The sequence below is a fragment of the Sphaeramia orbicularis genome, chromosome 16 (genome assembly GCF_902148855.1).
Source record: "Sphaeramia orbicularis chromosome 16, fSphaOr1.1, whole genome shotgun sequence".
NCBI lineage: Eukaryota > Metazoa > Chordata > Actinopteri > Kurtiformes > Apogonidae > Sphaeramia > Sphaeramia orbicularis.
Window position 1 is genome coordinate 46,279,485 of NC_043972.1, and position 25,545 is coordinate 46,305,029.

The window sequence follows — 25,545 nt, forward strand, 5'->3', positions numbered from 1 at the left end:
GTAGTCAATAAAATGTCAACACAACTGAACATATTTAACCATTTAATTTTCGTAATTTTAGGGGAAGCCGGGCTTCCCTTGCAGTCTATGAGAAATCACCACTGGTGTATACATATATATATATATATATATATATATATATATATATATATATATATATATATATATATAGGTAACTTAAGATTGAAATAGATATGGTCTCCACTCATTCTGCTTCCTCTTCTTGACCACATGCACCCAGTAAAAAGGTCTTCTCCATTTATGGGTTTATATTTTAATGGGAAGTGTGAAATACTGTTTATGAAAATGTTTTAAGAAATTAATATTGCAAGGGAGTAGGTTTGATTTTGACATTGGTGGGGACACAAAAGTGCTCCAAGGCAGCACTCCTGAAATTTGATTTTTTTTTGCATTTGTGATCATTATTTCATGTCATGTAGAGCTGATCAAACAAGCAATCATAGTCAGAAAAAAATTCTGTAATTGACATATTTATAATGCATATCTGAATATCTAAAGACAATACAAGAATTTAATGCATTCTGCAATTTTATTCTCATGACTAACATATCTATCATTATTTAACCTCACCTGTGAATTTACAGCCTCTCCTCCTCTACCTCCTCCAGCCTCTCCTCTTCATCTGCTCCAGCTTCTCCTCCTCTACCTCGTCCCTTCTCTTACTGCCTGTCACCTCACATAAATATGTTGATGCATGACATATGAACAAATTAGGGATACAATGATCATAGAGTTTGATGGTACAGTTACTGCCTGAGCAAAAAAGGCTTTTACTTTCAATTATTATTATTATTGTAATTTATTCCCCAAAAATACGGATAAAATCACATGAGTATCTAGAATCTGAGGTTTTATTGTATTTTCCCCACAAATTTTCCTTATTTGTGTTTTTTAAACAGTTGTCTTCCATACAAATATATGAAAATAAGTAAAAATAACTTTAAAAAAGTGTATCTGTTTGGCATTAAATAGTGTCTTTTATTCAATATCTGTATTGTTGAGCCTCTACAGTTCTACACCCTTGAAGTAACTTACAATTTGACTCCTAAAGAAGTGTCTTATGGCCAGTTTTCTTTTCTTTGACATTCTTCAAATCCTTATTACCAAGCACACATGCACGCAGGGCCGGTTCTAGCCATTTCGGCGCCCTAGGCGAGATATGAATTTAACCCCCCCCCCTTAAAAAACACACACACATACATATGGGGGATGCACGAAGAGGAGATACATGATGACGCATGAGAGGAGATGCACAAAGCAGCCAGCAGTAAACCACATAGAAACATAAATAAATCAGATCGAAACATATATAAACCAGCCAACCAACAGTAAATCATATAGAAATATATATAAACCACATAGAAACATTCATAAACCAGCCATCCAACAGTAAACCAGATAGAAACATATAGAAACCACATAGAAACATATAGAAACTAGCCAACTAGCATTAAACCAGATAGAAACACATAGAAACCAGATAGAAAGATGTAGAAAGCAAATAGAAACATATAAACCAGCCAACTAGCAGTAAACCATATAGAAACATATAAAAAACAGTTAGAAACATAGAGAAACCAAATAGAAACATATGTAAACCAGCCAACCAGCAGTAAACCATATAGAAACATATAAACCAGTTCAGCATCAGTAACCCACACACCTTAGCAGATCTCTCATATCTTAATCATCTACAGTTCCATTATTAGCCAACTTTGCTTCATTTCAATTCAGCTAGCTGTTGCTAGTAACATCAAACATTTTTTAACATTATAAAAACTTACATACCTCCATAATTGGATTATTTTTCTGCCTCCTCTTTTCTCTGCTTCTAAACTGTGCAGCTAAGGGCTTGGAAGGCCTTTTCATGGTGATAAATTCTCCAACCTTTATCTGGATGCTCAGTTTAACACCTGTCTTACTGTCATTCAGCTCCACTCTGTCTCTGTTACTCAGTGGTCAGGGAGAGCTCACCTGAGAAATTACAGGCGGGGGGTTGTTGTTTTATTTTTTTGTTTTTGTTTGTCTCTCATTTCTTTATTTTTAAGACAGTTAATGTGAAATTATCATGTTATCAGTACTTGTATTTCTTTATTTACAATAGTTATTATTACTATTATTATTATTACTTTTTTTTTTTTTTTTTGCCTAGCAGTGCACCCCCTCCACCTATTGGCGCCCTAGGCAAACACCTATGTGGCCTATACCACGAACAGACCCTGCACACAGACACACATGCGCACACGCATGCACGCAAACAGATACATGTACAAATGTCAATGGAAATGACACCTCTGATATTCAAATCCATCTAGCTGACGTGACCCAGGCAGAACAAATGCAAACATGTTGACAACTTGTACTAAGCGGTTGCAGATACATATGAGCGGGTAACTGTAGCTTTTACAAGTAGATGGAGTAACAGCGGGGGTGGCCAATCAAATGTACGATAGCAAAACCGCAGAGCCAATCAGAGAGTGATAATTAGGTTAGAGGCGGGACTTCTAGCAGAGACCGACTATTAACCCTTTGTGTGCCACAATCATTGACTAAACACTATGAACAGCGGTTGTATTGATAGTGACTCCACAGTTGTGGCTGGATATTGGTAGGGATGTGTCCCCAGTGTCCCTACACAATTCTATACCCCTGCATGTGACATGTTAACCCACGGTTTCCGACTCTAGTTATAGGTACATTCATGTAAGAGGGGTGTAGTTATCAGCATCTGACCAATCACAAACAGGTATAGAGCCCCATCTATTTCTCACAAGAGCACACATTACATGTTCACTCCCTGTGCTGAATTACATGAATCTTAATGTGATGCTTGTAAATTTCTAGAAATTACAGTTTCAATGAGACACACACATCGACACTGACTGAAAACAGCACTTCAGATGAGTCAGTTAATCAGTCACATTTTATTTATATTTCACCAAATCATAACAAAAGTTATCTCATGAGCCTTTACATTTAGAGCTGGTTAAAACCATACTCATAATCCTCCCAACAGAGTGTTTGCTCCTGGGGACTCTACGTGAGATGTGTTGAAAATGAATGGATTGTATTGTTGAATGCATTAAATCAGACATGCAAAAGTGTATATTGTGGAAAACTGGCAGCCCACTGTATGACAGACAGCACAAGTTTATCCAGTTCATGAGTTGGGGAGACAACTGTGGAATTTTTCTGTGTCTACTATAGGAGGGGCTGCAGGTTGATCCTTTTTGAACTTGTAGCTGTGTTTTAGACATTTTATGTCTGTTAGGGTCCAGGGGAATGGGATTCAGACTCAGGTGACTGAATTTATTCTTTTCATAAATCAAGTCATTTCCACCATAAACTAATGACACAAATGAGTTAATAAAATGAACAACAAGGCACAAAAGGATGCTCCAAATTTCTTGGAAGGCAACCTGCAGACCCCCCACTCAAATTAAACCCCCATACAGCAAATTATGACAATAAACCAATCATTTAATCAGGTTTGATAAGATGAATATAACTGTGTATAAAAGAGGCTCCACACTCCAAAAGACCTTATTTTAAATCCACCGACCACGTGGTATGAGTGGTGTTGCTCAGCCTTTGGATTAAAGGCCCATCTGTCCTTCATAGGCCCACATTAGGAGACCTGCATAACAGTTTAATAGGTAAACACTAACCCACACACTCCACACCCACAGTTCCACACATGTCCTCCCCTTCCCAGGGGTCTCCAGGTGAGAATGGGCCTGGTGCAGCAGGTAGATGATGGTGTCATCCACCCCAGTGCCTGGACGGTAGGTGAACTGCAGAGGGTCCAGCACAGAGCTCACCTGGGAGGTGGACCAGGATGATCCTCTCTGTGGTCTTCAGGAGGTGGGAGGTCAAGGTGACAGGTCTGTAGAGGTTCAGCTCACACAGGAGGTCTTCCACAGGACTGTGACTCTCCAGACTGAGGCTCAGGTTGAACAGGTCCAGAACCACCTCACTGAGCTGGTCTGCACATTCCCTGAGCAGCCTGGAGCTGATGCCGTCCAGGCCTGGCCTTCGTCTTCTTGAACTCCCTCCTCATCTGGTCCATAGTGATGGAGAGGGGAGTGGGAGATGACTGGAGGGGTCCTCTGTGATGGGGGGCGTAGACAGTTGTGTGAGGGGCAGAGGTGATGGTGGGATCAGCAGAGGGGGGCTGGTGTTCTGGAGGGGTGAGAGGAGGGACATGAGAGGGTGGGGGCCGGAGTCAGGACAGAGTCAAACCTGTTGAAACACAAATTCAGCTCATTTAGTGAAGTTCAAGAAAAAACAGAAAAATACAGAGATAGAGTAAAAAATACAAAAGAAAGGAAATCACAAAAGAGAACTGCTCCAACTCATGACCACTCATGTGACGCCATCTTGGAATAAATAACATAATATGATTATGAACTCTTTACCACGAACCAATAGTCATTGTCAGTCCTAATAGTGTGTCCAGTCGTACCTCTTCAGTCCACAGAAGCTGACACTTGTTGGGCAACAACATCATAATCAGGTGAAATGTCTCTTTTTCTCAGACACACATAAGTTTTGTCTTCTTGATTTTGCTTCATCTTTTTTCTTGAGCTCCTTTGGAGAAAAATAAGGGGTCAATATGTGTTGGTAGTCTGCACTGTGGGATCTGCAGTATAGAATGGAGCTGTAGTAACATACCAAAGGAATATGAGGCAGACGATGAGAAGGATGTTCACAATTAGAGAAACAACAGTGACAGTCAAAGGAATCGCTGAAAAGCCTCCATTCTCCTGCGCAAAACCTGAACAGCACAATATAGACAATAAAGCAAACAGTTGAAAAGTATTACCACATATTTACAAATGCTTTTTCCTTCCATACACTTTGGTTAATCTACTGTTAAAACAGTCATGATGATGTTATATAACAGCATTTCAACACTAAAGACCCTCTCAGTCCTCATCATCCATGATAACAGACTGTTCACTGATCACCATGTACAGACTCATTGGACTTTTTCTGTGATGACCCTTACCTTCTCCAGTACCTTTTTTCGGCTCCAAACTCAACACAAACTATGATTTATCTGAGCATTTGTGCCAGTTTATGGTTGTTTTTATGTTGTGGTTTATCTTAGATGTTTGTTGATATTGTGTATATATTTTATCAAATGAAGGTTAAACAGAATTTTTAAAAAATGGAGGAAGAAAGCATGTGTTTAGAAAAAATATCCTTTTGACGTAGACAGGGCATAAGTCTTATGTCTGTGGAAGATGCCAATGTGTTCTAGAAAAGCCCTGAATGGAAGAAGCCAGACACAGGCTCTAATGAGGACCTTCTGTGGTTTCAGCAGTTTGTATATGGGAGGGTGAAGGGTATTCAGTTGGATTCAATCTGAGACGTCACCACTGGACAACACACACTGAATCTTTCAATCAAACATATGCTGTTATAATTGTAGTTAATGTCTGTAACTGGTCTTTGTGTGCTGTGTGTGTGTTTTGAAGATACTTTTCTCTGATGTTCTGATGATGAGGTTCTCCACTGCTTCTCCATATTCATTGGTGCTGACACACTGGACATCTGTGCTGCTGAGCTCTTTCACTTTTACAGTGATGGTGCAGTTGATTGTGTACTTTGACACAGTGTAAGTGCCTGAGTATTCAGTGTGTTTGTCCAACAGAGGTCATGTAATGGTGGGTCGAGGTTTCTGCCCGTTAAAGGGAAGTTTTTCCTCGCCACTGTCACCAATCACAAGTGTTTGCTCCTGAAGGATTCTGTTGGGTCTCTGTAAACTTAATTTGATTCTGATTTGAATTGATAAAGCACTTTGTGACTCTGTCTGTGAAAAGTGCTCTATAAATAAAATTTACTCACTTACTTACTTACTTACTAAAGGAAGCCCCTCACTGACACACACACAGGTCAGGACCCTTCAAGACACTTCAGTGTCTGTGCCCTGCTCTGCTGTCTTTGACAGGTTTGAATCTGTGACTCTGTCCTTGTTCTGTTGGCCAGTTGAAGCCCTCAGGTGCTCCGAATGATGTGGTCCTCCTTAACTATTTAAAAAGGTTCTCCCCACCATAGGGTTCTCCGCTCCGAGTCTTATCAATAGCAGTTTGTCCCCAGGTGTAGTCCCTGAAAACTTCAAACATGCAGTAATGCAACCTTTGATTAAAAAACAGGACTAAATACTGCAGTCCCTGCCAATTACAGGCTCATTTCTAAATTGCCTTTTATCTCAAAAACTCTCAAGAAAATAGTTTGCACACAACAAATGGTTTTTCTGGAAAAGCACAAAATTCTCGAGGTCTTCCAATCTGGTTTTAAACCCCTGCACAGCACTGAATCAGCTCTTTTAAGAGTTTTTAATTACTTCTTTTTAGTCACTTACTCTGGTGACGGTGTTGTTCTTGTGCTTTTAGATCTAACTGTTGCTTTTGACATAGTGGACTGTTACATGCCTGAGGGCATGAGTATGGGTATGTGTGTGTGTTTCTCCTCCCCTTTTGTTTCTAGGTCAGGGATGGCCTGGTCGTCGGGGTGTGACCATAGTTCTGGGACCTCCTATGGGGCTGTACCTGAAGGGGCCGGCTCAGGTGAAGGAAGGAGGAGCAGACCAATCCTGATCAGCCACAGCGACTATAAATCCACCCCTGCTTCTCTGCCTGTGCTGCTGCTCTTGTCTGTCCATGCTTGGTCAGAGCCATTTTGCTTTTGTGTTCTACCTTTGTTCTCCTGTGGTGAGTTGAGTTGGGATTAGTTAAGACGGGGTACCCTATACACTGCACTGAGTATTGTTTTATGTTATATACACTAGATTAGTTGGTTGGTGCCACCCTCTGTATTTTTATTTTGGGACTAGTAAGGAGGTAGATGTTTTTTTTGTCCCACCAGTTTCCTTTTGGTAGTGCAGGGGTCACCAGTTAGTTTGGTTTTGTTTTGCTGAGTTTTGATTTACTTTGGTACCACCTTGTCCAACTGTACTCACCCGAATTACTTTGTCTCATTTTTGTAAACACCTTGTTTAAAGAAAGCAGCCTTGAATAAACTGGCTTTATTTTGAAACCTTTTTTTCGTTGTATGCTTTTGGAGACTGAAGAGGTGTGACACCCCTCCCTCTCCTGGACACCTTTATATTTGGGAGGGGTGTAACAAGACCATGAACTTTTGATTTCTCGTTTAAAACAGTGGGTGGGTATTGGGGGCGGAGCCCTGGAGTGGTTCAGGTCATACTTGGCTGATCGAACCTTCTGTGTCAGCCTTGGTGAATCTGTGTCCTCCTCTGCCCTCCTCTCATGTGGGGTCCCACAGGGCTCAGTCTTACACCCTCTTCTTTTCTCTCTCTACCTGCTTCCACTTGGGTCCATACTTTGGAAGCATGGCATTGCCTTCCACTGTTATGCAGATGACAGTCAGATATATGTCCCTCTCAAAAAGAAGGATGAATCCGCTGTAAAACCTTTACTCAGGTGTCTTGACAACATAAAGGCTTGGATGGCTATACATTTTTTAAAGTTTAATGAGAAAAAGACAGAGGTGATGGTTTTTGGTGGCACCACCGGGCCCCCCCGCCTTGTAGATGTGGGTCCCTTGGGCCAGTATATTAGGCCAACCATCACAAACCTTGGCATTAAAGTGGATGCTGAACTCAACTTCGACTGTCAGATCACTTCAGTTATTAAATCCAGTTTTTTCCAGTTGAGGCATCTGGCCAAAATTACACCAGTTCTTTCGAGGCAGCCCTTTGAAATAGTCATTCATGCTTTTGTGACCACCAGGCTGGATTACTGCAATGCACTTTATGTGGGGGCTAGTGGTTCCTCTTTCGCCCTTCTTCAGATAGTGCAAAATGCTGCTGCACGTCTTTTAACTGGCACACGTAAACACGAGCACATATCCTCCATTTTAGCCTCACTCCACTGGCTGCCCATACATTTTAAGATCCGTTTTAAAATTCTTTAATTTACTTTTAAATCTCTAAATGGCCCTACCTCTCTGAGCTGCTGCAGCTTTATATACCCCCCCGCTCTCTCAGGTCAGCTGACCAACTGCTCCTGAGTGTACCAAAAACTACACACAAGTTCATGGGTGAGCATGCCTTTGCTGCAGCAGCTCCTAAACTATGGAACGATCTGCCTCTGCATATCAGACAGGCCTCCTCTGTCTGTTTTTAAATCCCCTCTTAAAATCCATCTTTTCTCCTTGGCCTTTGAAACCATGTGAGATGTTTGAATGTATTACTTTTATTCTGTTTTATTTTGTATTGGTTTATTGTTCTTATTTTTTGTTGTTTTTAAATTGTACAGCTTTTTATTTATTTTTTATTTATTTTTGTATTTTATTCTTTTATTTCGGTTTTAATTATTCTTCTGTACAGCACTTTGTTCCACTGCGATTGTTTTTGAAGTGCTTTACAAATAAAGTTGGATTGGCTCTATGTGACAGAACAGCACATTATTTAATATTATGTTGCATCAAATTTCCAAAATTTATCAATTTCAGAAGAAAAAACAAATATCATGCTTTAGGAAACATTTTAGGCCTAACGCAAGATGTGTTACTCACAGGTCAAATTTAGCGTCACCGTCTCCTGTGTGCTCGTGTTGCCTCTGAAGTTGACCTTACAGGTGACCTCAGTGCTGTGGTGTTTGGCTGAAGGGGTAAAGGTCAAAGAGGAGTTGCGTCCATGAGTGGTGGTGATGTTTCCTGTGATGTAAGAGTCATCCTCTGCAGATCGTCTCCATGTCCAGGTGATGATTGGATCAGATCCAGAGCAGAGACCAGGAGCGGTGCAGGTCAGTGTGGTCTGTTGTCCCTCAGTCAGAGCAGGAACCTCCACTGTGGGCTTCTGGGTCAGGGCTGATGGGTGACAAGCAAACAACAGCATGAAGATACAGAACTGGAGTGGAGCAGGAGGACAAACCTAGAGGTGTCAGTCACATGATTTGCAAAATATAACATAGAATAGAATAGAACAGAATAGAATAGCCTTTATTGTCACTGTTTGTACAATGAAATTAGGATCTTAGTTGTTGCATTAAAACTTTGAGCAGATTCAGTATACTGTGTTATTGTAGCATACACAGCAAATTTGTGGAGTAAAATAATCTGGGGTTGGGTAAAAAAAGAGTGAAAGAGTTAAATTTCTGGAGTTCATTCTGTAAGTTTAACTCCAGCTTGTGTCTTTGATGGTGTCATTTTTCGGGGTACATTTACCAGGTGTTGAGGAGCATGATTGAACATTATAATGGGTGTTGATTTCTGGACAGAGCAACAGAGAAGACCAGTGTGCTCATGGACGTCATATGAGGCGTCGTATAAGTACCATTTTACTTCTGAAACAAGGCTATTTATTAGGCTGGAAGGAACTTTTCTGTCAGCTCTGTCAGTATCATAATGTATATATTTCTGTTCGGACCAGCTTGCTAACCAGCTGCTAAAATTAGCTCTTGCTGCAAACTTATATCGTCGAACATGCTAATTTTAGCTGGACGGCTTCTTGCATTGTAGTCTGAGGTAATTCATACAAGAGTTGAGAGCAAACCTATTGAACAAACAGTGCATGTCATGATGCAGTCCTGCGTTGCCACAGACCCCTCCCTCAGACTCATTATCAGCTTCACCTGCTGGCACCTGTCACACCTGGAGCACATCTGCATTAGGAGCCCGTAGAAGCAGCTCCTCTGCTCTGGTACGGTGCCAGATCATTGCTGCTGCTGTCACTGCTTCATGCCTCCATAGACGTTCATCCCATTTCACTTCAGAGTCATAACCCGGACACCCGGAAAGTACTTCATGCAAGAGCACTTTATAAGCATCTATATAGCATGTGTTTGAGCACACTTTAATAAAAAACAAAAAACAAGTCATTATATGGTGTTTTTTGAGAGTTTCAGAGTTCACATAAAATGAATTCCAGGTGAGAGTTGTGTTTTAGTCTGCAGGAGATTAGTTTTTTTAACTCCCAGAAGAGTTAAATTTTAACTCCTGAAAAGAGTTAAAAGATCAACTGTCTGAAAACAGTTACTTTAACCCTGCTCTAGAGTGTTTTTTAATGGCCTCAGATGTACACTTAAATTGAGTTGATTTCAACTCGCATGGAGTTTATTCCAAAGACCAGAATTTGCTGTGTACAAATACAATAATAAATTCAGTGAGTTTTTATTTGCTGATGCTCATCTTACCTTTAACAGAGACAGACGCTCTGGGACTAAATGTGAACCCGTCATACCGCTGGTTAATCAAACCATTCACTCTGAACTGATATGATCCAGAATCCGACTGGTCCAGGTCACTGATGTCGATGCTGCAGTTTCCCTTATAGAGGTTAGGCTCCAACAGTGATACTCGACCTCTGAAGCCTGGCTGAATTTTGTTTTGGTTCGAGGAGTGGAATATTATGTCAGATTCACCACATCTTCTTTTAGACTGATCACATTTATACCAAACTGCATCTGTGATAGACTCAAAGACAGTAGAGAAAGAGCAGTGAATGACAGTACAGAGTCCAGCCTCTGCTGTTATTTCTTCTTCACTGAGTGAAATACAGAATCCATATAGACAGACTGGTGTGGTCATCCCAGATGTACCTGTCAATACAAGAACAAAGACACATGACATTTACATTACATTTAATAATAATAATAATAACAATAATAATAATAATAATAATAATTGTTAGAAAAATTAGGCTATTAGACTATATCCTGTAAATACCAGGTGTCCAGAGGACAAGTCATGGATGGGTTATGATGACATTTTGCAAGAATGCCGGGACATATCCACTCTGGATGTGTCTACCATTTCTTTGCTATCTGCTTGTTTTTTTTCCAGTTTGGGACCAAAACGTACTTGTTGTGCATCCAGTTTGGGTCCAGAGCGGGCTGCTGCCCTTGAGGAGATCAGGCCATGGGGCAGGTGGGGGAAGAGTACAAACGCAGTCACTGAACTATGGATGGAACGGTTCACAAAACCCACGGCTCAGTTCAAATAACGGTTTTGTGGTCACGGTTTTCGGTTCGGTTCGGTTTACACTGAATACCATATATCCCAATAATCCACCATTAACAGTTTTTTTATGAATTATGTCATGTATTGTCATGTGAAACCTAACAGAATGAGGCACATTACCATTTCATACATCATTAAAGCTGGTGAGACATAGCTAGTTTCAACATGCATTTCCTTTATTTGCAAAAATGGTTATCTTTAACAAATTCCAGACTAAAATAGTATTAGAGTGGAGCCATTTTGAACTTACAAAATATAAATCATAAGCAACATTGGCCTGCTGTGGTTCTTACAAAAATATCTTAAAATTTTTAAAAAATAAAATGTAAGAATGGCTCTTAAAGCCCTGACCCTTGAATTAGTGCAAACAAAAAATGTAACTGTACTTTCTTTATAAGCACATTATATGATCAACATAAAGTAAAGCAAAAGCTTTATCACCACTAGAGAGTTTTCTTTGTTTTAAATAAAAACAAAAACAATGTAAACATGTTTCAATTCCCAGATAATCAGTTCTTAATGGAAAGATCCATTTTTCCACCTGATATTAAAGTGCAGTGTTTGAAATACAATCAAAGAAATAAGGCTGGATTTCTTACCAAATGTAAAGTGTCACTGTGTTATCTAAAATAACAAAATAAATAATCCAAAATTCTCAAGCCAATGCCTCGATATTTTCAAATAAACCAAACCAATACACACTTGCACTGATTCTAAATAACACTGCTCTGCTCATATCATCATATTCTTCTGCAAGAAGATCAGTTTGTCCACATTTTCTGCCAAGAGACGAGATCTACTAGCAGTGACAAGGTCGCCTGCCGTGGAGAACACTCTCTCGCTTTGCACAGATGTACCTGAGACAGCAAGGTAACATCGTGCCAACTTAGCAATGTGAGGATACTTATGCTCATTGCTTCTCCACCATGCAAGTGGATCTGCATCCACAGCAGTGGCTATTTCTCATAGACTGCAAGGGAGGCCCGGCTTCCCCTAAAATTACGAAAATTAAATGGTTAAATATGTACAGTTGTGTTGACATTTTATTGGCTATAAATGTGTTAGAACACGTTCACCTTAAAGATGAGTTCGTTAAAATCAGCTTTATCACAAATCAACGACGCGATGTTGTTCACTTCTCATCCATTCCCGTTGCACTGTTTTCTCATTCGATCTCTGCTCAGTGCATTTGTCCGTAGACTGCGGGCGTCTCTGGGCTTCAATGGGACTGAGTGGAACAGTTTTTTTCATTGCCTGAAAACTGGACGGTAATTGGATAAATGCCACGATGTTGTCCCACCCCTGGACGCCGGGCGTCTCTGGGGGTGAATGGAGCTGTGGGCGGAGCTCGGCCGGGCTGGACGCCAGAATCCCACGTGCTGATTGGAGGATCAGTCGAAAGGCTGAATCCCGTTTGATTGACAGCTGTTTTCAGATCTACTCCTTCACTGACAGTTCAATTTAATACCGTCGCACATTCTGCTGTGAAAGAGAGAGAGAAACCACTATGACATTACTCGTTCATTTCTTGCACTGTAAATAAAACACACTCATTGTACTTCCTTGTTTCAATTTAACATAATTTCACTGTTTTCTTGTTTCAGTTACATAATTTAATCATTTCTTGTTCGAGTTTAATATCGTTTTGTAGATAGTTAAATCAATCAAACTGTCGGCAAGGTTGGAGTGACAGGAGCATCTCTTGTTTAAAAAGGCTGAAGTCTTACACCTGCAACACAATGGGCCAAGGCAATCTAAGCCGAGAGGACACTGGTCCAGTCCCTGGAAAAGACGCCTACTTGGTACGATAAGGTCACTGAGCATTTTCTTAAAAAGGAATGGAGGGCCGAATGTATGTTTAAATAACTTGACTTTTTTTTTTTTTTTGATGTAAGCCGACAATGAGCTTCCCCTGTCTGAAAGACGAGCAGCCACCACTGATCCACAGGAATGCAGTCTGTGACCTTGTATGCCGCAACTTCCTCCTCATGCGGGAAAAAGGCTTGCTGGTGTTCTCCCTTGTAAGGAGCTCTCCAAATAGCTCTGCCATGGCAGATTTTTTACAGGGAGGAGATGACACCTCTGAAGCCTCCGACTCTGCAGCTGAGGATGAACTGGCCACCTGGGCTTCTCTGGGTTGACCCTTAATGGTAAGATGACAAACAGCACAATAATTTTAAACATATTTATAACAAAAACTTTCATAGCAGCAAGGACACTAAAATAACTCTCTGCAGGACAGTAGCGTTTTGTTTAGTTTAAAATATAGATAAATAAATATAGATAAATGCTAAAGTTGATATAATACATTAAATTTAACTATAATTAAATAAAATCACAATACCTGCTCTTCAATCCTGCTCCATGATCTCTCTGGTGACATCACTGCAGATTTTCACAACAGAGGTTGTTTCCAAGTAGGGCAGGGACTTAAATCTAGGATCTAAGACTGTGGCTTTGTGCAGATAGTCCTGAAGATTAGGTTCTCCATATCTGCTGCCCAGGTCTTTAGTGATGGCTGCCTTAGCATCTTTGATGATGGAGCTGTCCTCTTCGCTTGGTGTCATGGATTTTACTATCATCCTCTGCAGAGGGATGATCATGGACACTGAGGGGGATGTTTCTGTGCTCATGAGGGTTGCAACATTCTTCAGAGGTTTGAGAATCTTTAGTAGGTCTTCTGCCAGGTTTGTCTCACTGTCAGTCAAAACAGCTATGTCTTTGACATTCTTCTTCACATCCTTGTCCATTAGGGCAGAATAGATAGCATCCTGCTGTTCCAAATAATGCTCCAGCATGTCATAAGTTGTGTTCCAATGTGTGGTGACATCATGTATGAGTTTGTGAACTGGCAAATCCAGCATCCCCTGTTTGTTTTTTAGGATATGGTTGGCTCTTGTGCTTCGATGGAAAAATGTAATCACCTTCCTAATCTTCCCCAGGAGCCGAGATACCTGACTTATTGAGACTGCATTCTTGGCTGCAAGATTTACAGTATGTGCAAAGCAGCCAATTTGTGGCCCCAATGCAGCTGTTGCATTGACTACATTCACTATATTTTTTGCATTGTCTGTAGTAATGGGTATTGTGCTGCTGCCTCTCTCTAACTTCCATTCTGTTACAGCCTCAGTCTGTGCTTGAGAGAGAGATGCTCGCTTGTATGGCTCTCATAAAGGGGGCGGGTCTGCAACACGGAGCTTTTCATTTCCCACTCTGAACTAATGGAATGGACAGTCAACGTTAGGAAACTTTCCGTGGTCCTGGAGGTCCATCCGTCTCCTACATAGGCTACAAGAGCTACAGAGGCTGTGTTAGACAACTCGTTTTCAATTGCTCTACGCATCTCTTCATAAAGTGCTGGAATTACCGTGTCACTGAAGTGTTTGCGGGTGGGGATATTATATCGTGGCTCCAGTGATCTTATCATATGCTGAAATCCTGCACCCTCCACCACGGCATAAGGCTGCATATCTTTAGCAATGAAACCTCCCAGTGCTTTCGTTAGAGTTTTTGCCCTGTCCGAGTGATCATTGTAAGGCTGTCTGTAAGCTGCGTGAAGTGAAAGTTGTACTTTACCCAACTCTCTCCTTCTTACACTGTCAACTGACATACTAGGGTGATGTCTCCTCAAGTGAGCCGACATGTTTGACGTGTTCCTGTTTGCATAAAGTACAAGTGTTGCACAGTGCTTGCACACTGTCCCATTTTGTCCACCACTTTGTTACCGCCATCGTCATAGCTAACAGGAAATCCAAAGTGCTCCCAGACAAGAGACCGATATGATGCCACAGGCGTATCCTCTATCGCTGACCTTTTACCCCTGTCTACTCCGCTCGCCATGTCTACAGTCCACTACTGCCGTGCATTGCGCATGTGTATGATGGGAACTATATACACGCTAGAAACTGAGAAGTAAAACAAAGAAAAAAGATAAACATACGAACCGAACACTGCACGCGAACCGACCCGAGTCAAGTGAACGGAATGGTTCAGTATTTTTTTCACAAACCGTTCCATCTCTACACTGAACCCATGCATCACTGTGTTTTGAATACCCAAGCCAATGGTGAACTTGATCAACGTCATAATATTTGTACACTTGGTCCAATGATTGTAATATTCATGTTCTTTCATAAGATCTTACACTTCCTGTTGATAGTCAGTCATCTGCTGCATCTCACTGTATGTACTTGACTCCTTGCAAGTAAAATCTTCTGATTCCAGAATCCAGTGACTCCGTCTTTTGTCTCAGAGTGTATCACAGAATTTTTCTATCAATAATAATAATAGCTTTATTTGTATAGCACCTTTAAAAACAAAGTTTACAAAGTGCTTTTACAGAGGGCACAACAGTAGGATACAAGAAGCAAGTAAAACCACTAAAACAGAAGCAACACAATAAGAAAGTTGTGTACAACAAATGCAAAAAAAAATATGGTCCTTACAATAAATCAAGTGAATCGGAGTAAAGAAGGCAGGGATAACGTAACATGATGCTGTTAAATCAATGCAAAAATGAATAAAAGAGATAAAACAACATCATGTATGAGAATATAAACTAGTAACAGGATAAAATCAGGATAAAATCACATTTAAAAAAGTTAAAATTAAAAATTAAAAAGGGACAGACATCACATAAAAGCAAGTCTATAAAAATGTGTTTTAAGAAGTGATTTAAAAGATGTCACTGATTCTGCAGCCTTATCTCCTCGGGCAGGCCGTTCCAAAGTTGAGGGGCCCTGATGGAAAAGGCCCGGTCACCTTTCGATTTAAGCCTCGACTTTGGAACAGCCAGGAGCCTTCTGCCCGAGGATCTAAGGCTGCGTACTGGCTCATAGTCAACTAGCATCTCATCTATATAGCTAGGGGCCAGACCCATTCAGGCTTTAAAAGTGATCAGTAAAATCTTAAAATGAATTCTAAAACATACAGGGAGCCAGTGGAGGGATGCAAGGATAGGGGTAGTGTGATGTCACCTGATAAAACCAGTGAGAAGCCTAGCTGCTGCGTTCTGGACCAGTTGGAGGCGGGACAATGATTTTTGGCTGATGCCGGACAGAAGTGAGTTACAGTAGTCGAGTCTGGTGAATATGAATGAATGGATGACTGTGTCCAGGTCGGAGTGTGGGACAACTGGTTGGCTGTTTGAAATGGTTCTTAGATGTAAAAAACGGGACTGGATAACTTTATTGATGTGAGGTTGGAATGTGAGGTTTTAATCAAATATCACCCCAAGATTTCTTGCAGTGGGTGTGATGTTTGAGGAGAGAGGACTGAAGACTGAGGCTATTTTTTAAGGCAATGGTGGAATTAGGTGGACTGAACAGTATGACTTCTGATTTGGAGATGTTTAATTGAAGGAAGTTGTGGGCCATCCAACGGTTTACGTCATAGAGGCTGTCAGACACAGCAGCTAGGCTTCTCAGGTCATTTGGTCTCAGGGGCAGGCATATCTGTGTGTCGTCCGTGTAGCAATGGAAAGAGACACTGTGGCGTTTAAAAATCTCACCGAGTGGGAGCATATAAATAGAAAATAAAACTATTAAATGATAGTAAATGACAAATAAAGGTCATTACTTTTAATAATCATTATTTTATCATCCAAAAATAACAAGACATTAATTAGTGAAGGTAATTAATGTTTAATTATTTAGTTTTGGTTAGAATGGGTTTTTTGTTCAGATTCAGACTTGGCTTATGGACTCAGATGGTCTTGTTTGACTAAAACCTGTGGACCTATTTTAGAAGGTCAGAATAACAGATGATCCTGCTTTTAAAGATCCAAGTCCAGAAGGAAGACACTGTTTATCTGAGTCAGAATTGTATATTTTTTCACCAAAATGCTGACATTTTTGGCTTTCTTTGGTTTGAATTCTGCACAAAGATGTTCAGATACATTTACATCTTTTAACTGCAAATGTTAGAATTTAATGTCTGCGTCATTGAAAAAGTTCCATTCTAGAAGCGTACCTGTGTCAGCGCTGCTGCCTGTCACTGAGCAGAGCAGAGTCACCCAGATGAGAACAAACATCCTGATCTGACCTTTGAGACGGACGCCTCTCCTTCCACAGCCTGCACATTAAAAAGAACAGTGAACATTCAGGAAGTTCAGTTTGAAGACATCGAAACAAAGGAAACTACACGGCTGACATCACAGATCTTATAATGCAGGATGTTGCATGTTGGATTTTCCCTGGTTGCAATAGAGACTCACATTTTATGGTAAAAGAAATTACTACATCTGTTTGAACCAGTGGCGGCTGCTTGTCTTTCAGACAGGGGAAGCTCATTGTCGACTTACATAAAAAAACAAAAATAATAATAATAATAATATTCGTCAAGTTATTTAAACATACATTCGGCCCTCCGTTCCTTTTAAAGAAAATGCTCAGTGACCTTATCGTACCAAGTAGGCGTCTTTTCCAGGGACTGGACCAGTGTCCTCTGAATGTCCAGCAGAGCTGGGCTGCTTAGATTGCCTTGGCCCACTGTGTTGTTGGTGTAAGACTTCAGCCTTTTTAAACAAGAGATGCTCCTTTCACTCCAACCTAGCCAATCGTTTGATTGATTTAACTATCTACAAAACGATATTCAACTCGAACAAGAAATGATTAAATTATGTAACTGAAACAAGAAAACGCTGAAATTATGTTGAAACAAGGAAGTACAATGAGTGTGTTTTATTTACAGTGCAAGAAATGAACGAGTAATTTCATAGTGGTTTCTCTCTTGATTTCACAGCAGAATGTGCGTCGGTATTAAACTGAACTCTGTCAGTGAAGGAGTAGATCTGAAAATAGCTGTCAATCAAACGGGATTCAGCCTTTCGACTGATCCTCCAATCAGCACGTGGGATTCTGGCGTCCAGCCCGGCCGAGCTCCGCCCACAGCTCCATTCACCCCCAGAGACGCCCGGTGTCCGGGACCGGGACAACATTGTGGCATTTATCCAATTACCAACCAGTTTTGAGGCAATGAAAAAAACTGTTCCACTCAGTCCCATTGAAGCCCAGAGACGCCCGCAGTCTACGGACAAATGCACTGAGCAGAGATGTATGAGAAAACAGCGCAACAGGAATGTATGAGAAGTGAACAACATCCAGTCTGTTGATTTGTGATAAAGCTGATTCTGAACGAACTCATCCTTGAGATGAACGTGTTCTAACACATTTGTAGTCAATAAAATGTCAACACAACCGGACATTTTTAACCATTTAATTTTCGTAATTTTAGGGGAAGCCGGGCTTCCCTTGCAGTCTGTGAGAAATCGCCACTGGTTTGAACAGAGCTACCAAACACTAATATACAACTAAATTATATATACAACTTTATATAATATACAACTGTAACTACCAAATACTAATATACAACTACAGTATATATACAACTGTATATAATATTATTAGGGCTAGGCAAGTTAACGCATTATTATCGCGTTAATGCATTCATTAAATAGCGCTGACAATTTTTTTTTATCTCACATTAATGCAGTTTTATTATTATTCTGCCTTTCAAGCAAGTCTTAGTTCATTTATACATACGGACACTTATTTTGAAACTTGTGCTTTTATTTTGGCGCTCCACACGCACTGTAGAACCAAGCGCAGGTGCTGTGTGTGGACTGTGCATGTAGCTGAGAGAGGAGAAGAGTGAGCGAACTTTCCGAGTAATGCTGAATCAAACTTTGTTTAACTCCTGCAGTTCAACGCCTGTATGTTTCAATCATTCTGTTGTTTGCTAAATAATTTCACATGCAAACGTGCCATTAGAAACATGTTTATGATGTTATTTTGGATGTGTTTATTACAATGTGTTATTAACATGTTTAAGCTAATTCGTTTATGCTAGCAGTCGGAGATGGGTTGCTAATTCTTTATGCAGGCTCATGTTAAGTTTATGTAAATTCATTGGTTGTGTTTAATATGCCAGCCTTTGAACTAACCTTGACTTATTTACGATGTGATTGTTATATTAGCAGTCAATTTAAGTTTATAATAATTACATCTATGCATTCTCCGTGAATATGCATATCATTAATAGACATAACTAATTGATTTATTTTGTCTTTATTTTATAGTTTCACTCTGTCAATCTGCATGATGTCATGTATGTACATTAAAGCTGCAAACTTCACAGAGAACATATCTTGCATCGTCAATTCAGAGTTTAGCTCGCTGTCTAGCTCAGACTAAGTACAGACGTCTTAGCGAGGACAGTACAATTATAACTCCTATTCTTCTGCCCTTGCTTGTGTGTGTGTAGCGATTAGCTTGGCAGATAGACAACAGGTTTACCAAGAAAAGCCGGACGCCCAGAACTTCTGTCCAAATCTTTTACTTGAGACTCACGGTAAAACTGCAACATACATACAAAATATGTCTCAGTTCTGTTCATTGCCTTAGTACATTTACATGGCATTATACATTTAAATGAATGGGAAAAAGACCACTAGCTCAATGCTAACTTGAATGGGAAAATCCATAGACATGCTAACGATTAGCATTTACAGATTAATTTAAGATTTACGTCTTTTTATCCAGTAACAAAGGTTGATATCAGAGATATTTGATACTATTCATTCTTACAACAACTGAACATAAAATATTCACAGGCAAACGTTTTTCGGGCCATACAAACAGTGAAAGAAACGTGTCTGTTACTTCCTTCTTATGTCTGAACTGACTACGGTAACACCGAAAGGACAAAACATACGTTAGTGCAACTTATTGTGACCAGTAGAGGGCCCCCTTTGCTTGCTTTGAACAACTGAATATCACATATTATTGGGCTTATTAGTATTAGTACTTATTAGTGGGCTTAAGACTCCTGTCAGTCACTCACAAGTGGAAATAAACTGGTGGGGACATAAACATGGAGAAAAGTACCAGTCTGTTCCATGGACATTTTTAGTTTAAATGTCTTCAGATGGTGGGGTTGAGAAGGACAAAGTTGTTTGTAAGCACTGTAATGTGGAATTATTTTTATCACTGGAGTATTTCAAGTCTGAAATATCACTGAAAGGCAATACACGCTGTTGATGCCGGCAACCCCCCGCCCCCCAATATAAGTATTCGATTAATCACAGTTAATCGCAGAAATCCACGCGATTAATTGCAATTAAAAATTTTAATCGCTGCCCAGCACTAAACATAATATAATATAATGTAATATAATATAATATAATATAACATAATATAATATAATATAATACAACTGGACACTGTATGTAAAACTATTGCCCATTAAGTTGAAATAATATGGTTTTCAGACACATTCCTCTTTTTATTTCTATTTATACACATCAAGAATCACCTTTGACCAGGTGCAATGATTACATCCTGAGCTCCAGTTACACTTAATTTATCAAGAATAAATCACATTTTCACAATCAAGAACAGAAAAAATATTTCAATCCAAATGGACACTTGTGTAAATATAGACAACTGTATATAATTACTAAGAACAACATCAGAGATCTATGTCCAAAAGTGTAGTGTGCAGTCCTAGGAACAGCTAAGGTCATATACAGTACAGGCCAAAAGTTTGGACACACCTTCTCATTCTTCACATTTTCTTTATTTTCATGACTATTTACATTGTAGATTCTAACTGAAGGCATCAAAACTATGAATGAACACATGTGGAATTATGTACTTACCAAAAAAGTGTGAAATAACTGACAACATCTCTTATATTCTAGTTTCTTCAAAGTAGCCACCCTTAGCTCTGATGACTGCCTTGCACATCCTTGGCATTCTCTTGATGAGCTTCCAGAGGTAGTCACCTGAAATGGTTTTCACTTCATAGCTGTGCCTTGTCAGGGTTACTTCGTGGAATTTCTTGCCTTATTGATGGGGTTGGGACCATCAGTTGTGTTGTGCAGAAGTCAGGTAGATGCACAGCTGACAGCCCTATTGGACAACTGTTAGAATACATATTATGGCGAGAACCAATCAGCTAAGTAAAGACAAACGAATGGCCATCATTACTTTAAGAAATGAAGGTCAGTCAGTCCGGAAAATTGCAAAAACTTTGAATGTGTCCCCAAGTGCAGTCGCAAAAACCATCAAGCGCTCCAACGAAACTGGGTCACATGAGGACCGCCCCAGGAAAGGAAGACCAAGAGTCACCTCTGATGCTGAAGATAAGTTCATGCAAGTCACCAGCCTCAGAAATCGCAAATTAACAGCAGCTCAGATTACAGACCAGATGAATACCACACAGAGCTCTAGCAGCAGACACATCTCTACAACAACTGTTAAGAGGAGACTGCGTGAATCAGGCCTTCATGGTCAAATAGCTGCTAGGAAACCACTGCTCAGGAGAGGCAACAAACACAAGAGATTTATTTGGGCCAAGAAACACAAGGAATGGACATTAGACCAGTGGAAATCTGTGCTTTGGTCTGATGAGTCCAAATTTCAGATCTTTGGATCCAACCGCCATGTCTTTGTGCGACGCAAAAAAGGTGAACGGATGGATGCTACACGCCTGGTTCCCACCGTGAAGCATGGAGGGGGAGGTGTGATGGTGTGGGGGTGCTTTGCTGGTGACACTGTTGGGGATTTATTCAAGATTAAAGGCAACCTGAAGCAGCATGGCTACCACAGCATCCTGCAGCGACATGCCATTCCATCCGGTCTGCGTTTAGTTGGACCATCATTTATGTTTCAACAGGACAATGACCCCAAACACACCTCCAGGCTGTGTAAGGGATATCTGACCAAGGAGGAGAGTGATGGAGTGCTGCGCCAGATGACCTGGCCTCCACAGTCACCGGACTTGAACCCAACCGAGATGGTTTGGTTGAGCTGGACCGCAGAGTGAAGGCAAAAGGGCCAACAAGTGCTAAGTATCTCTGGGAACTTCTTCAAGACTGTTGGGAAACCATTTCAGGTGACTACCTCTGGAAGCTCATCAAGAGAATGCCAAGAGTGTGCAAAACAGTCATCAGAGCTAAGGGTGGCTACTTTGAAGAAACTAGAATATAAGAGATGTTTTCAGTTATTTCACACTTTTTTGGTAAGTACATAATTCCACATGTGTTCATTCATAGTTTTGATCCCTTCAGTGAGGATCTACAATGTAAATAGTCATGAAAATAAAGAAAATGCGAAGAATGAGAAGGTGTGACCAAACTTTTGGCCTGTACTGTATATATATATATATATATATATATATATATATACACAGGGTGGGGAAGCAAAACTTACAATGAACATTTACTTGTTTTTTCTCAGCAGACACTACGTCAGTTGTTTTGAAACCAAACATATATTGATGTCATAATCATACCTAACACTATTATCCATACCTTTTCAGAACCTTTTGCCCTTATGAGTAATCAGGAAAGCAAACGTCAAAGAGTGTGTGATTTGCTGAATGCACTCGTCACACCAAAGGAGATTTCAAAAATAGTTGGAGTGTCCATAAAGACTGTTTATAATGGAAAGAAGAGAATGACTATGAGCAAAACTATTACGAGAAAGTCTGGAAGATACTATTAAAGAAGAATGGGAGAAGTTGTCACCCAAATATATGAGGAATACTTGCGCAAGTTTCAGGAAGCGTGTGAAGGCAGTTATTGAGAAAGAAGGAGGACACATAGAATAAAAACATTTTCTATTATGTCAATTTTCTTGTGGCAAATAAATTCTCATGACTTTCAATAAACTAATTGGTCATACACTGTCTTTCAGTCCCTGCCTCAAAATATTGTAAATTTTGCTTCCCCACCCTGTATACATGTATACACCTTCATGAGTCTGATGAAGGGCCTCGGCCCAAAACGTCACTAAATAAATGGTTTGGGAGCTCACAGGTTGTGCGGACCTTCCTCTATTTTTTCACTTTATGCAAACGGAACACATCAAACATGTCGGCTCACTTGCGGAGACATCACCTTAGTATGTCAGTTGACAGTACAAGAAGGACAGAGTCGGGTAAAGTACAACTTTCACTTCACGCAGCTTACAGACAGCCTTACAATGATTGCTCGGACAGGGCAAAAACTCTAACGAAAGCACTGGGGTGTTTCATTGGTAAACATATGCAGCCTTATGCCGTGGTGGAGGGTGCAGGATTTCAGCATATGATAAAAGCACTGAAGCCACGATATAATATCCCCACCCACAGACACTTCAGTGACACGGTTATTCCTGCACTTTATGAAGAGACGCGTAGAGCAATGGAAAACCAGTCGTCTACCACAGCCTCTGTAGCGCTTACTACTGACAGATGGACCTGCAGGGCTATGGAAAGTTTCCTAACGCTGACTGTCCATTATGTGAGTTCAGAGAGGGAAATGAAAAGCTCCGTGTTGCAGACCTGCCCCCTTTATGACAGCCATATAAGTGAGCATCTGTCTGAAGCACTGACTGAGGCTGTGACAGAATGGAAGTTACAGAGGGACAGCAGCACAATACCTGTTACTACAGACAATGCAAAAAATAGAGTGAATAAGAGCCATTTTACATTTTATTTTTTAAAATTTTAAAATATTTTTGTAAGAACCACAACAGGTCAATGTTGCTTAGGATTTACATTTTTGTAAGTTTGAAATGACTCCACTCTAATGACTATTTTAGTCTGGAATTTGCTAAAGATAACTGTTTTTGCCAATAGAGGAAATGCATGTTGAAACTAGCAATGTCTCACCAGCTTTAATGATGTATGAAATGGTAATGTGCCTCCTTCTGTTAGGTTTTACACAACAATACATGACATAATTCATAAAAAAAAACTGTTAATGGTGGATTATTGGGATATATGGTATTCAGTGTACACCAAACCGAAAACCGTGACCACAAAACCGTTATTTGAACCAAACCGTGGATTTTGTGAACCGTTCCATCCCTAATATACACACACACACACACACACACACACACACACACTCACACACACACACACTCACACAACTGTATAAGATGCACTGCCAAACAGCAATGAAACAAATCAACAAAACAATAAAACCTGAAAGAAAAAGAAGAATTACAAGAACAAGCAGGTTACAGATTCAGTGTGAATAAATGGACTTTCAGTCCCAGTTGACATAAGTGGCTCCTTCAACATAAATAAATTATTTGATTAAATTCTGTTTTATACAGATGTCTGTATTTAAAGGTAACAGGCTCAGCCTGATGAGTTGAGTCTGTCAGCTGTGAGCCTGTGATGAATATTATTGTTAGTGATGTAGTTGTGATACGCTGTTTACACAGCATCCAGACGATAAAAACCAGAGGGTAGTCAGGAGAATGAAAACCTCCTCCAAGGCCCCACAGTTGGTCAAGTACATTCCATGTCTGTGATGTTAGAACAAGTTCAGAATAAACAGGTGTCATCCCTTATTGTGGATCTGTTCCTAAACTCAACGGCTGAAGTTGGCCTGTAGCCTGCCCTTCCAGAAAGATTAATGACAAACAGTACAGCAGTTTAACACAGTCACTCCTACACATTCATACTGCTAAGATGTCACATCATGACACAAATGATAGGTGTCATGAGATAGTCTGGATAAGATGTGTAGATAATGACATGTGATGGTTTGATCAGGTTTCAACATAAAAACTATTTGGTTAGTGTTAAAAAAAAAAAAGGGTCAGGTCAATATAAGGAAGATAAGAGAGAAAAAGTAATAGTAAAGTGCACAAAGGAGGACATGAAACCTAATTTGTTAAGTAAATTAAACTCTTTCTCTGAATTAACAGTTTGTGTATCAAAAACTAAACGGGAATCCAGGGTCTTGAAAACAGACAGTGACAGCAGTGTGTAACAACTGTCTGACAGACAAACCTACAAATTCTGTAAATTAAATTACTTCTGTGGTCAACGTTGTCACTGTTACTGTAATAAAAACATACGATTAAACAGGAACAGTTAGGACACAGTAACTATTTACAGCATTTCATCATTTACTGACACACTGATTTTGATCCTAATCTTTTTACTCCAGAGCATTCTATGATGACCAGCAAAACCAGGAATGTGTAAAATATATACCATTATTTAAAAAAAAAAACAAAAAAAACAAAAACAGACAAATACCTCTGTACTTTTTTTTTTTTTTATTAATTTCTAAAGCACTGTTTTCAAATTACCATATCATGTTTTACGTCTTTCTTTTCTGTTCTCCCTGCTCTTTGTTTAGTTTTTTTTTCCTTGAAATGACTTTTTTTCTCTTTGTTCTTCTTGTCATGTCGGCATCCAGACATTGTCTGGTTTTGTCTGTCTTTTATGTTGTCTGTCAATTTTGTTATCTGTCACTTCCTGTTTTATTTTGTTACGTTTCCCTCATGTGTCATGTCTGGTGTCTTTACTTCCCTTCCCTGATTGTTTCACCTGCTCTGATTACCTGACTCCTCCCTGATTGTCTCCACCTGTGTCCAATTGTCTTCCTGCCCTCTTGTGTATTTAAACCCTGTGTCTTCCCCTGTTTGTTTGTCAGTTTGTGTTCTACACTCGTTGTGCTCACTTACCAGCGTTTTGGATCCTGTCAGTCTGTCTACCTGTTTTGACTCGTTTCGTCCCTCGACC

The 25,545-nt window shown here is 40.0% G+C and overlaps 2 protein-coding genes across 3 annotated transcripts in view; both read right to left on the reverse strand.

The window, feature by feature from the left end:
* LOC115436091 (sialic acid-binding Ig-like lectin 5) overlaps positions 1–25,545 on the reverse strand; it is a 55,093-nt gene that overhangs the window by 7,691 nt on the left and 21,857 nt on the right. The window lies entirely within an intron of this gene.
* LOC115436094 (sialic acid-binding Ig-like lectin 14) lies at positions 2,965–25,151 on the reverse strand. 2 transcript variants are annotated; one of them, XM_030158820.1, is made up of 7 exons: positions 25,125–25,151; positions 16,981–17,082; positions 10,185–10,589; positions 8,566–8,859; positions 4,696–4,798; positions 4,487–4,611; positions 2,965–4,263 (listed from the first exon to the last, which is right to left on the reverse strand). In XM_030158820.1, the coding sequence occupies exons 2-6, from the start codon at positions 17,039–17,041 to the stop codon at positions 4,491–4,493; spliced, it is 984 nt and encodes a 327-aa protein (XP_030014680.1). In that variant the 5' UTR covers positions 17,042–17,082; positions 25,125–25,151; the 3' UTR covers positions 2,965–4,263; positions 4,487–4,490. The 2 variants fall into 2 exon arrangements, with proteins under 2 accessions (XP_030014680.1, XP_030014681.1); XM_030158821.1 differs by lacking the exons at positions 16,981–17,082; positions 25,125–25,151 and adding an exon at positions 10,852–10,977.